We start from the raw sequence: 14,678 nt of genomic DNA, 5'->3' as shown, positions 1-14,678 counted from the left end.
CATTTTATGAGAATATAATATCACATTATTAAGAGAATAATATAAATGTTAATTTAACATCAAGAAGTGACGTGCAGGTGAGACGATGTCTCTGTGGTATTCTGTCAGATTGTATTTGTGTCTAAGTTACTGTCTGATTACTGTTTTAGTTTTTTGTTGAATGTGTTCCTTCTGTTTAGATCGTAAGTCAGTTGATGACTTAAGTCATTTTTTCTAACAATTTTCTTCTCAAAAATGATATTTTTCTGTGTTAACATAAAGCATATTATAATCGCACACAAATATTTTGTGCACACCGTTTCAGTTTGCTTGAAATTGCCTTGGAAAACATCCTTTCCCTGGTAATATCAAAATGGTGTTTAATTATTGAGCTCGGCAACTAGCAGATATGTTACAATGATGAAATTGTAATGATGTAATTTTATTGAAAAAGCATATTGTTTTTGTTCTTTGATGTGAAATATACTCTCAATTATAGAATGAGCCCAAAGTAATAGTAGCAAACTGCATGTGTTATTTATAATTTAGGGGGAGGGGACGTTCTCATTCTAGAAAGCATTTGATTGGACAAAATTTATCCAGTGCTTTGTAAATCATCATATTTTCTGGGTCCCTGCTCCCAGAGGAGAGAGTTTAAGCAGAAGTATATCATGTCTTTGCCTTTTTTTAAACCTGTATTTGACAGACGTGGATTGGGAACCGCAGAAGGAAGTACCGTTTGATGGGCATTGAAATTCCACCACCTAAAGGAGGGCCGGTCATGTTCCCCAATCCTACTGCACCTCATTCACCTCACATCCTTGAAGACGACTGTCCGGAACTAGGAGAGGCCGGCGAACACAATGACTCTATGTCACTCTGTTTGTCTGATGGTGGGCAAGATTTTCATGGTTGTTGGCAGATGAGATCACATTTTATGCATTTGTTAATTACATTGAAAATACAGGAAACTGTATTGTTTCAAGACATTTTAATGTGTAGTAATTGTACATTTGCCTTTTTTTCTTTTTAAAGATGGAGCCAGTGATTATTACCTGAAAGAAAATGACGATATAAATGATGAATCAGATAGTTCCACCCCTGCTAAACATGTGGTATGAGCACATATTCATTAACTTGTTAACCCGAACTCTGACCCAAGCTTTGCTAGTAACTCAAACATAAAACTTTCTTTTAGAAGATTAAAATCATCGAAGAAGAGGATGATGATTATGACGATGGCATGTTGACCACAGAGATGGAACAGATGCATAACCTCTTAGAGTTCAAGGTAAGCAGAGAACCATGAGATAATGAAGAATCCTACAAATAACAGGACAGATGAATATTCCCCCGTATGCTTTTATTAAAAAAACAAACAAAAAAACAGCAACATTTTGTCATGTAAAGAAACACAGGCCTCTGCTTTGTGTTCATCTTCCAACAGCTTAAAGGGATATTTCACCAATAATATACAGGTTTAGTATTTTCATTTTTGGGTGAACACAAGGATCTCAAGGGTGTTTCTGAGTTCATGCACGGCGGGAACTTTAAAATTAAAATGCTTTCATTCCCACCCATCCCCACAGTTCCCACCGGTTGTTCTTCTGTTACTTTGTGCAAAACAGCTTTCGGAGTGCAGTACCTATCCCCTCTTTAAAGGGTATTAGGGCACATAAGATTGTTACTATAGGCTGCCCCACTAAGGATGGCTGGGTGCCAACTATACAATTGGTTCCTTGGTTTCAGAGTTCTGGGGCGGCTCCTCTGACACTTAAGGGAATACGCGGCCACCATTACTGCTGGGCATGCGCTTATTGATGGAGAATCATTGAGGAGACATTCAATAGTCTCCAATTTTATGTGAAGGGTGAGGCCTTTCTGTCCAGGGAGAGTTCCTTCCTGGAAGGGTTCGGGCTTCCTAGTCAGCTTTGGTTGAATTTCTGCCCCTTAAGGTGGATCTTTTGCTAGTCTTGATGTCTCTTAAAAAAATGGGGGATTTGTAGGCCCTGTCGGTGGGCTCGTTTTGCTTGGACTTTGCCCCTGTCCTGATTATGGTCTTATTGTACCATTCTAAAGGTGCCATCCTCTACTGGTTAGTTGGTTATGTTGTGGAGCAGGAAAGTGTCACATCTACTGAAGAAAAGACCCAAGAGCAGAAGAATGCTTAACAGTTTTATTGACAAATGCTGAAATATATTCCTGGACAAAAACTCAGCTGGCTCCAGACCAACTCAGGTAGATGGTCAAACAGGTCTCACTCTTAATCAGCCGACAATTATTCAGATCCAGGAACGAAAGATTAGAGTCCGACGAGCAAGATGATAAAGACCAGGCAGGCAATAAAACTGGAATTACTAATCAGTGGGAATAGTGTGCTGTAGTCACACTCAAATGTACTGTTCATTAATGAAGCAGACTTGCAAAAAAGTTCAGATCCAGAGTCAGGAACGAATGGGATGGCAAAACCAGGGAGACCAATCCAACGTTGGGAGAAACAGGTGAGGCAGGAACCACAACACCAACTAGGCAGAGAACAAAAACCAAAAAATAATTAAGAAAATCTGCTCATGTGAGCAAACAAACTGGCAAGACACTGAGAAAAGACAAGAGAACAAATGGCAATTAAATCAAGAATAAACTGAGAACAGGTGTGCGCAGTCGCCATGTGAAAGAAAGAAAACAAAAATAAAAACTAAGAAAGGAGACAGTGATCAAACCTGAGTCCTGACAGTACCCCCTCTCTCAGGAACGCCACCTGGCGCACGCACGGGAAGGGAAAACTGGCGATGCTGATTTGATGATTTGTTTTGAGCACAGACAGAGCATGCCGGCCACCAAAACCGCTGACGGATGGCTGCTAGCGACCTACTCAGTCCTGGATGGCATGCTGATTTGGAGGCGTGGCCCCACTGAAAAATGGCGGCGAGAACACCCTCAGGAACAAAAAGCAGACCCGCTGGAAATCACCCTGGGCACCTCAACTAGACTAGAGCTCGCCAGTGATGCGCGGGTCAATGTATAAACAACCCGCACCCGACCGACGTTTTCAACTAACCCGCCCGCAACTCGGACCGCAAAAAAAAGAAGAAAATATTGTACCCGACCCGCTTCCTGACCCGCATTTTTTAAAAGTAGTAAATGCATAGCAAGAAGTACACATGACAAAGCCAGCACTTTGGTCATCATCTTTCATTATTTCGGCAAATGTCTCTCACACTTTGCTCTTTCTGTTTGTGTATTTGCGGAGCTTCCACTCCCCAGTCTTCACCTTTTCTCTTGCCGCCTCCATCTCTACCTGCAGACTGAGCTCGTGCGTCATCTTCGCGCCAGTTATTCAGCCAATAAAGTGTAGGCCTATTAATTTCATAGAAAATTGTGGAGCATGTGAGCGGAGTGGAGCGGGGAGCCCGAGCGGGCGGATCTTGGACAGAGCGCAGAGCGGCATTTTTAAAAGGACGGAGCGTCGCCCTATTTCCACCTCCAATTTCGCTCCGCGCACACCACGATTCTGAAGCATGCTCAGTCTAGCCTGACTCAGTCTACTGTTGATGACTGCAAGATGGATTCTATTTTCAGTCAAAACTCGGCTCAATAATGGAGTTCAAAAAGTAGGCTACTTCAAAAAGGAAAATAAGAAGTCATACAGGTGTACTATAATATAAAACTAACTATAATGTGGTAGAAGAAAACGAATGTGGAGACATCAAACAATTGATACAAGCCCATTTAAATTTTAATCCTGCGTGCTGCGCAAAAGTTCAGTTATAAGAATGTTGGCCTAATAGTTAATTTAGCCTACTTTTAAAACGTTTACGTATATTTTTTTGTATTTTTGTTTATATAAATTTTATTTATATTATTAGGCCCATTTATTCGTTTTATTTTACAGCAGTTTGTGTGTACAATGGATATAGGCTAAGCCCATTTAAATTTTAATCGTGCACGTTGCGCAAAAGTTCACTTATCAAAATTCTGGCCTAATAGTAAATTTACTTGTAAATTTTTTATGTAGGGTATATTTTTGTTTATATAATTGTTATATATATTATTAGGCCCATTTTTTCGTTTAATTTTACAGGACTTTGTGTAGGCTATATTCCTTCTTACATAGGCCTAATTTGTCATTTGAAATAAAACATTTCTATTTGAAAAATGTTGTTGTTGCTCATTAGTTCTTTAGGAGGTAAGGCTGTGGTCTAAGCTAAAAGTGATATAAATGTAGATTTTTTTTTTTCCTTTTTTGGAGCGTGCGGGGGCCGATTTGAGCAAACTGCGTTGAGCGCTGAGTGATCATGAACGGAGCGGCCTGATGTAGCTTTGAGCGGGGGAGCGGAGGGGTGGAGGGGTGAACAGTTCCGTGAGTGATGAGCGGAGATTCTCACCGCTCCACTCCGCTCATATGCTCTCTTGTACTATATAAATTACAAAGGTTTAATTGGCATCTTTATTTCAAACGACCCGACCGACCGCGACCCGAATATCATTAAAAATATTTTTGGATGACTTGTAACCGCGGGTAACCGCGGGTGACCGCAGGCACCCGCTCATTTCGGATCAACTGGAGCATCACTGGAGCTCGCCTGTCCCGATCCTTGATGCCCCAGATGACGGCCCCCACCACATGGCCCGGTGGCAAAATAGTATCAGGATGGGGCACATCATCCAGGGCACCAAAGCACTTGGACAATATGTCAGGCTTACCATTTTTAGAACCCGTTCTGTAAGACAGCATAAAGTTGAAGCGCCCGAAGAACAACTGAAATTCAAGCATTTAGCAGATCAAATATATTTCAGATTCCTGTGGTCAGTCCACACCCCAAATGGAACAGCCACTCCCTTCAGCCAGTGACACCACTCCCCCAAAGCCAGACACACCACCAGCAGCTCTCATTTGCTGATGTCATAATTCTGCTCTGCAGTAGACAACCGGTAGGAAAAATAAGCACAAGTGTGAAGCTTATTATCATGAGGGGATATTTGAGACAGGACTGCTCTGACACCAAACTCTGAGGCCTCCACCTCCACCACAAAAACTGACGTGATGGGTCCAGAGTAATAAGAATGGGATCAGATGAAAATTTGGACTTGGGGCTTAGAAGATGCCTCTTGAGCAGCTGAAGACCAAATAAATTTAGATTTGATGGATGCTAATGCTGTTAGAGGGGCTACCACCTGACTAAAGTTCCTAATGAAACGCAGATAAAAATTGGCAAATCTTAGGAACTGCTGAAGGTCTTTTCGAGAGTCAGGTGTCGGCCAGTCAGAAATGGTCCTTACTGTCGCAGGGTCCATGCGAATCCCCTCTACCAAAATGATAGCCTGACGTCGTCATACTCAGATTCTAGTCAGAATATGAGTCTGATACTGCTCCATTGGGCTGTGATTATGGGGCGTGTTTCAACCGAACCAGGAAAGAAAATGCCTCTGCACTCAATTGGATAGACCTACAACCAATCAGAGCAACGGAGTAAGTGACGTATGTTCTTCATTCATCTTTCCAATCGAAAAATGCCTTCATCGCGGTTCTCTGTTCCTCTTTTAAAATTAATGCGCTGTCAATATCTGCTATAATAGTGGAATGAGATGGCGGAATCTACACAACTTGTCATCAAACAATTACCGTGTACCCTATCAGCATGAGTTGAAGCATATTTATTCACTCTGTCAACTCACCTAACATTCCTTGACAGTTTTCAGCATCCCTCCACTCACTCTCGGCTTGTTCTTCCACAGCCTGGAATACGGGGGGAGTACTTTGGGTTCGGGCCGAATACCGAGCCGGAGCCTCTCCTCGGACAGCACGCCAAATATGCATTTATTCTATCTGACTTATTTGTAAGTGTGAACTCGTGAAATCTCAATTCTCCAGCGGCAGTCATCTTTGTTGTAAACGAATTCAACCCAAGGTGACGTGGATGATTACGTTACTGTTGATCATCTGTCCATCATCGTGTAAAGCCCGCCCTGACAATTTGATTGGTCTGAACAGCTCTGGTTCGAGCATAGTTGCTCCACAACGGATCAAGTCCAGACCGAACTTCCCGACCTCAAATGTTGTGGGCTGTTCGGCTGGCATCCAGGCTACCAAAATGATGGACCCAGAAACGAAACTGACTGGGCATGAAACATGCACTTCTCCACTTGACAAATAACAAATTCTTCAGCAACCGCTGCAGCACTTGCCTGACGTGCTGGATGTGCAGCTGAAACAAACAAGAATAGATCAGACTGTCGTCCAGGAACATAAAGACAACTTTATTTATCATGTCTCTCAGCATGTCATTGACGAGTGCTTGGAAGACAGCCGGAGCATTAGACAGACTGAAATGTAAAACCAAATATTCAAAGTGTCCTGTGGGTGTATTAAAAGCTTTCTTCCACTCGTCCCCCACCCTTACAAATGGGAAGAGTTGCTTAAATCCAATTTTGTGAAGAATCTAGCCCCCTGAAAAACCTCAAAGGCTGAAGACATAAGAGGTAGGGGGTACCTGTTCTTAATAGTTATGTCATTCAGCCCCAGATAGTCAACGCAAGGGTGCAAAGAGCCATTATTCTTCACGAAGAAGAATCCCGCACCCACCAGAGAGGAAGAGGGATGGATAATGCTGGCTGCCAGAGACCAGAGATATTTTTCCATGGCCGCTTGCTCAGGATTGGACAAGAAGAAAGCTTGCTCAGTAGATGTTCAAGAAGGTTGACCCTGTTGTCTATTCACTCACGAACCTACGAAAGGGAACGTCTCTGTTACACATGTAACCCTCATTTCCTACTATAGCTGCATAGCGTTGCCATACTTTCACTTCATGCTTGCTGCGTCTTCCTCAGAGAAATCTGGGGAAGTGATGAAGCAGATGGGCTTTATGGTGCTGGTGACACAGCACACACATGCTACATGCTTTGTCATTGGCCATTGAAATTGGTTTGATTGTACACATGCTTCAGGTACTCGTCACACCTGAGGTACTCCCCATAGCATCGCTATTGACACAGTGTTGAGTGACCCAAAACCTTTCAAACCTTTCCTACTTTGCATTAATTGGTTCTAAAAATGCATCTGGTAGTAAGTTGAGTCACAAATCCTTTATCCCAAATAAGCCTACTTCCATACTATTAAAAAACAGTATGTTAGCCAAGTAGTATGACCAAATTTATAGTATTTATAAAACAGTAGGCAAAAAGTACCTGGATGACCTACTATTTCCTGTGAGATTCTGAACTTCACATCCACTGGACACTTTACTATATCATGAGGCCATGGGAGTGAATGGCAGTGAAGCTACGCAACTGACGCTGATAGGACACATGACTACAAACATAATACTATATTCTATACTATATAGAATGTACTTTTTTGAACAGTTGTAAAGCAAGTTTCAAACCAAACGTAGTACCTACTATACAGTATTCAATTTTGGACACAGCTAAAGAATTTCTCAACAGAGCACCACATCCCAGAGTCACCATGCAAAAGGACACTAAGAAGAAGCGTGCCATACTTCTTTCTTTTTCTTTTTTTTATGGTGACTAAACTCCAGAACAGATCATGTTCAGAGCATATGTTGCTATGTGTACGTGCATACCCTTAAAGTTACCTCAGTATTTGGAATCGAAAGCTGAGGTTTTCCATTTACTTATCCATACACTTACCCAGGTATGTTGCTTAACCTGCTTTCTGGAATACCAACTGGTATATACACTTAACTAGAGCCAAAGTTGGTTCCTCTAAAACCTAGATCCCAGTTGATTTGCCCCATTCTCCATCAAATGCAGAGTCTTAGTATGCATGTCTGATAGTAGATTTGTAGAAACAGACTTAACAATAAACCGAGGCAATGCTGTAAATATATATTTTTCAAGTAATCATGTATCATGCCAAATCCATAATTACACCATTCTGAGATAACCAATATAAAACATTGAAATGTGACAAATCTGAGAGTGAAAGATACATACCTTACATTAGAAAGATATGTGATAGAAACATCCAACACTGTCATGCTGACTCTTGCAATAAATCACTTTGGTCACACAAAACATTGTATTTTACATTTAACGTGAATGTGGCAATCGTTGGGGTCCAAGCACATGTAAAGAGAACATGAACAAAATGGATGCTGAAGATCCAGTGTAACAAAGTCCACTGATGTCGAGTTGAAAGTGTAGAACCCAAGTGCAGTTTTATTTAACAAAAGTAAATGTAAAAAGTAAACAGAACTAAAACATAACATAAACATGAATACCAGAACTTGACATGGCTTAACAAAACATGAACATGACTTGAACAGACCTCACCAACAGCAGGTTACATAAACAAAGCAAGTTATGTCATGAAGTTCTTATGTCATTAATCCTTTATTATACATAGCTCTCAATGAAACATGAGAGCTATGTATACTAAAGGACTATGACATAAGACACACCTGAATGCAATAAACACAATAAACAAATAAGAACTAAACACAAGGTTAATGGGGCACGACATGATCAAGGGGCAAGGAAATCACTTGACATAAGCAGAAACCATAATTATGAGAAATTCAAAATAAAAGACATGGAAATATAAACAAGAACACAACCAAACAACAGCATCACATCCATTTGTTTGGTGTCATATTTCAGAATAAGAATCAGAAAGAGCTTTATTGCTAAGTATGTTTATACATCGGCTGTATCCAAAATGTTGTACCAGTGCTGATAGTAAGGGTCCTGGATGTGAGTTGTGAAGGATGAACTGAAGTCCACAAACATCTAAACACCAATTTTCGTTAATTTAGAAACATAATCCACTGCCTCTTGTTTTCCCTGTTAACACTGTGATGCGATCCGCTATGAACAGCTGGAAGCCCAGCTGATGTAGAGCGTTATCTGGAATAGCTTCACTGAGCCAGGTTTCAGTGAAGCACAATGCAGAAGAGTTTGAAAAGTCCTTGTTAGTGTGGGTGAGGAGAAGAAGTTTGTAGGTTTTGTTTGGAAGAGATTTGAGATTCGCAAGATGGATACTTGGGAGCAAAGTTCGGAAGCCGCGTTCACAGAGCTTAACCAGTGCACTGACGCATTTCACCCATTTGTGCCTGACTACACGTTTAGATAGCACCACTGCTCCTCCAACAAAACGTTGGTAAAAACGTTGAAAAAAACAAAAAAATATTGTCTGGTATGTGTTGCCTAATGTTCAGTAGTTCGTCTCTGGTAAAACTGATAGAAAACAAATTGACTATACAGAACAAACAAACAAAAACAACAGAAGAATTAGAGAGCTCCACACCGAGGCAATTTCATTTAATTAATTCATTCATTTGATGACTTTTTGTCATGAGTATCGTTGAAATGGTATTTGACATAGAAGTAGGTTTCTGAAATGAAAGTGGCAAAAAAAATCTTGTGACAATGAAAGTCAGTTTGCCTATTTGATTTTGGGGCACTGAAGGATTCAGAAATCATTCCCCTTCTTGCAGTTCCAGTCCATACCCAAATTACTTCATTTCTTCTGTGGAACACAACAAATGTCCAGTTGGATGAATTCAGCAGTATGGCTGTATAGGGACTCCCTTCCTATGCTTCTTCTCTCATTGTACCAAAGTAAAAGGTGCAATTTTGTGCTTTATAAAGCTTTAAAGTGAGTCACAATGTGCTGCTGTTGTATTGAATTTATCCAGCTGGATATTCATGAAATTATCACATTTTGTGTTCTGTAGAAAAAAAGAAAGTCATTTGAGTTTGGATTGGAACCGCATGGACAGGAAAAATAATTATTTCACTTCTGAATTCTTCGCTGTCCCAAAATACAGGCTTCGTACTGGTTTGGAACAACATGACGGTGAGTAAATGATGACAGAATTTTTGGGTGAATTATTCCTTATATTCTCAATTTATTAACTGTTATTACAGCACAGTTTCACTAGTTTGAACTACGCAGCACGGCCCAGTGGATAAACTGAACGCATGCTCAAAGAAGTTGCGTTTACTCCCGGTCCCAGACATCATTATTAAACAGCGCAGCGACATCCAGTGAAAAGCGTTTCAATTTGACACACACCTCTCTGTTACAAACCACAAATCACTCAGTGATCAAAGTTGTTTTGAGTCAGATGAAACAGCCCCCCCCAAATCATCACCCTTACAAACATTTATAATGAATGTACTGTAGTAACACAGTCTGTATTTACTATGGTTAGGGCAGAAATGTGAACTATTTGTATTGAATATGATGTTTCTCACGGATGGCTACTAACAGGAAGCACACGACGAAGGAGAATTCAATACCAATAGTCTTTAATCCAAAAGCTCCCATCCTGAAGTCCTGGCAGGTGACCAGGATGATGAGGGCAGGCTAAGTAACCTCCAGGACGGTACCGGCAGTACAGGAGACCAGGGAAGTGCCAGCAGCACAGGGAGCCAGAGAGGAATTCTCAGATTCTCAGGAATGACGGCCTCCATGTCTGGGAGAGTGGACGAATGGGTGGCTCTTGGGCGGCCTCCGTGAGATTCCAGCTTGATTCCAGCTTGACCCTGGCACAGTATGTGGATGTTGATACTGGCTATTGTGTACTACTGGCTGAATGGCAGCTGTACCTTAATGTTTCAACCTGTTGGACAGACTGCTTCTCTTCCCACCTAATGCCTGTGTGACAAATCCCAATACATTTTTCACACCATGTTCGTTCATCTAGGCCAGAGTGAAGATTGGGTTCCTTGCCACTGTCACCTTTGTCTTGCTTAGTTTGGGACACTTAATATTCAGTAATATTATTGACTTAACTGCACTGACATTATCAGATGAGACACTCCAAGCCCGTGATTTCACCTCGGCCTGTCAACCCATTGGCTCCACGCTCCCTCGGCTCCACCGTGATCCGTCATCTTTCAGGCTCCAACGGGCTCCTTCATCCGGCAAGCACCACCTTGGTCAGGTGTCACCCTGTTTTCGCCAGTCTTCTGGGTCTCCTGCTGCACCTCAGCCTTCCACCCCTTTGGCTCTACTGGGCTCCTCCTTTGTCCTCGCTCCCACTGGCTGCACCTTGGCCCTTCAGACCAGCAGTGTTGCCCTGTGTCCTCGGCCCTTTGGCTCGACCTGGATCTTCACCCTTTCCTGGCTCCGTCTCGGACGGTTGGTGGTCGTCCTCTTCCGCTGGCCCTGTGTTGGTCTGCTCCTCCAATGGCTCCTCTGCACACTTTTCCTCCGACTCCTACATGGTCCCCCCCCCCCTCTAGTCCTGCCATAGACTATTCTGCCCTGGGGCCCTAACCCCCTTTCCCACCCCCTTATAGAGACCATCACCCCTCCAGTCACTTTGATGCAGTTTTTTGTTTATGCCACAAAGAGGCGCCTACTGGGAGGGGGGAGTTCTGTCACATTTATGACCTGTTTAGTTTGATTCTTTGTATATAGTTTCTTTGCTTGGTTTGTCTCTTTTCATTTGGTTGTCATAGTTACTGATTTGGTTTTCCCTTGTTACTGATTTTGTTCACCTGTGTCTTGTTTGTTTCCTCATGTAGCCTTTTGTTTATTTAGCCCTCAGTTTCATTTGTAGTTAGTCTGTTCTTGCTCAGTCAATGTTTGGTTTAGTTTTCCGTGCTCCTTCATTGACCTGTATTATCTAATGTTTTTGTTTTCATAAAATCCCAACCTCCCCTCCATGTTGAACCAAGCCTTGACATTAAGGGCTTTCGCATCGGAGGAACCATTTCATAGTTCCTAGAACTAATGGCGAGAGTACCCGCTTTTGGCGTGTTTGCACCTCAGGAACTAGGAACGATTTTAGTTCGAGGAACGCCTTTTGGGGGAACTACATTAGCTCCTACTTCAGAGTAGGGTCTAAACCAGCACAATAGGAATTACCAGTGACGTTAGTGTACACTAATTGGCCGAACACACGCAAAACACCAGCACCAACACAATTTTTTTTAAAAGCTGTGTGCACACAGATTATAGCCTATATATTTACTCCACAAACTAACTCTACGAACATGGAAAACAGTGATAGATGGACCTCTCAACCTTTACGCTAAGGAGAAAATCCAACGCAAATTTGAGGGGACCAAGTGAAACATGATTATGTATTTCTGCTCAGCTAGCGACATTGGACATCCACCACACGGCAAACGCTAATACTTTTTCAAAAAACTGTCTACTTTCTTTGCATAACAGTTCTATCTAATAACATATTAGACAGGACTGTTAAACAGATCGTAAACTAAAGACCTAGAATATGAGCGCTGTGTGCTCAGGATCTGGTGTTCTCAGCGACATCAAAATAAAAGTCCGCCCCATAGTCAAAATAAAAGTCACAACAACAAGCGTGGCCTACGTCACTTCAGAGTTCCTACTGGTGGTGTTAATCCAACCAGGAAAATGGCCCTAGGGGAACATTAAACAGCTCAGACATGCATTTTATTCCAGGACTAGGCTTAAGCCTTGTCTTTAAAAATGGGTGAAAATGTTGCTACCGTGTTTTTTTATTTATTTATTTTTTATGATGAAGTGCTGGCTATGGAATCCCTGAACCGCAAAAGTTGAAATATTTCAAGAGTAAAGTCGTAATATTTTGAGAAGAAAGTTTATTTTTTAGAATGTGGGAACCTGAAACATTTTTTCCCATGCTCTGTATTTGCTTAACACAACGAGTTATTGTGGAACTTATCAAAGGGGTTTTCTGTTCCTGTTGTAGGGCTCTCACTATAATAGTCCTAATCTTGAGGGATATAAACAAATGGTTGGATTAATGGAAAAGGGTCATAGCTCCCTTATAGGTTTAATATATAGGTACTAGACTTTGCAATGAGTGACTGAATAAACAGGGCTTATATAATGACAAACAGGTGGAAGTGATCAAACAATAATGAGTCCGGGAAATGGGTTATGGGAAATGCAGTCCTTGATGATATATCAAATAGGGCTGGGACAATAAATCGATTCATCGTGATTCGTGGATCGATTCCAGTGTTTCCGAATGCATCGCCATTCTCTCTCGAATCGATTCTGAGCTTAGTTTTTAACAGCAGATGGCACTCTAGGCTAGTATTTAACCGCACACAAATGCTCACGAAGAAGAGCGCTGAATGATTATTTTATAGAAGGTTCAAGTGGTGTGTGTAAGGCATTGGAAGCCAGCAGAGTACGGCTGTTTCTAAAGCACGCAGTGCCATCTGAGGTTAAAAACTAAGCTCAGAATCGATTCGAGAGAGAATCGTGATGCATTCGGAAAATCTCAGAATCAATCCAGAATCATTTCTTGATTCACGATGCATCGATTTATTGTCCCAGCCCTAATATCAAATATGAAGGAGTGCCCTCTGATGGCTATCATAGGCACTCCAGCTGGTAGGCGTGACACTGGGGAACATAGAACCATTTTTCATGTGTTCATAATGTGCTATATAAATCTGGGGTATATAGAAACCTGGAAACATAGGCATGAACACATCTAAAAACTTCTCTCATCACTGTTATCATTAGGAAATCTGGCTTGGATCCTTCTCAGCTGAGCAGTTTCAGACCTACCTCAAAACCTGTGTTCTTATCCAAACTGAATATGTAGACTTGCCTCTTAGCTACAATCTCATTGGCTTTCTAAAAATGTTTGTTACTCTTTCAGTCTGGTTTTTGCTCTTCCACCACAAAGGAACTACTCTCCTGAAGACTGTCAGTGATCTTCTTCTAGCAGCTCAGTCTAGTTGTCTTAGATCTTGAACTAAGCATCACATTTGATGTACTCTGCTATCAGCATCTTACTAATAGACAACACACTCTGGGCCTTTCATATCTTAAATTGTGCACCCTTGCATCTTAGTTCATCTCTCCATGTATGCGAGGGAAGTAAATGAGGGCGGAGGAATCCAAGGAAGACATTTGTAAATTGGGTTTTTTGATTTCTCAAGTGGCACTTCACATGACATAACCTGTTGAAATAAGATAGATTTATGTTTAATTTAAACTTCATTGGTAAAACATGAATTAAAACTATTGTGAGATGAGAAGGGGGAGGAGAATTTATACATGTCAAGTGTTTACACAAAACCTCCTTCAAGCATCATCAGTAAGCTTTCTCCATCCTTGATCTTCCCCTCCTCACATTTTACAATTGATATGTCCTTCATCATGGGCAACTTTATTTATCACTGAGGCTTGTGTGAAATATTGTGGAATATTAGTTTAAATATTGGTGATTTGTTCCCTCAGAATGAAGAAGTGCAGTTCCTTGAGAGTGAGCTGCAGAACCAGAAACAGAAGTTCTCAAAGCTGAAGAGCTTCACCAAAAGCCTGCTGATCGCTGTGAAAAACAAAGACAGAAAGAAACAGCAGGTAAGGAAACAGTTGGGTTAAACTTTTAGACAGCAATGAAGGAAATCAAATCTTGATCAGTGTGTTTGTCTGTGTTCTCAGGAGCTGTTAGCCAGTCTACCTCAGAAAGTGAACGAGGACTGGGACCTGGGCCTGGAAAATCATAGCATGTCTGGCATAGAGACGCCCACCATCCAGAAAGAGTCCTCTGTATCAGAGGAGGAGGGGGACACCGATCAAATGAGACTATAAATGCAGGGCAGCTTCCACCTCTTCTGTTACTCACATGTGCCACATAGTGCCTGTGGAAACGAACCAATAACTGTTGGACCCCACAAGTCATTTTCTATAGCATATCAGACTGCCTTGGCCAGGTCCAGTACTATCAAATAAACGCCACTATCAAGTCAACACA

General features: G+C 41.6%; 1 protein-coding gene across 6 annotated transcripts in view; it reads left to right on the top strand.

Moving 5' to 3' along the window:
- hdx (highly divergent homeobox) overlaps positions 1-14,678 on the top strand; it is a 26,137-nt gene extending 11,459 nt beyond the window's left edge. For 3 of the 6 annotated variants that reach the window (XM_084133999.1, XM_084134003.1, XM_084133998.1), the window contains 5 exons: positions 686-872; positions 1,015-1,094; positions 1,178-1,270; positions 14,162-14,284; positions 14,366-14,677. In XM_084133999.1, the coding sequence (XP_083990125.1) occupies positions 686-872; positions 1,015-1,094; positions 1,178-1,270; positions 14,162-14,284; positions 14,366-14,515 (633 nt within the window). In that variant the 3' untranslated portion in view covers positions 14,516-14,677. Of the gene's footprint in view, positions 1-685; positions 873-1,014; positions 1,095-1,177; positions 1,271-14,161; positions 14,285-14,365 lie in introns of all 6 variants that reach the window. The other 3 variants (XM_084134002.1, XM_084134000.1, XM_084134001.1) reach the window with 2 other exon arrangements.

Source organism: Abramis brama (genome assembly GCF_963993115.1).
Source record: "Abramis brama genome assembly, chromosome: 13".
Taxonomy (NCBI): domain Eukaryota; kingdom Metazoa; phylum Chordata; class Actinopteri; order Cypriniformes; family Leuciscidae; genus Abramis; species Abramis brama.
Note: the sequence above shows the minus strand (reverse complement) of the source record. Positions and strands in the feature narration are given on the sequence as shown.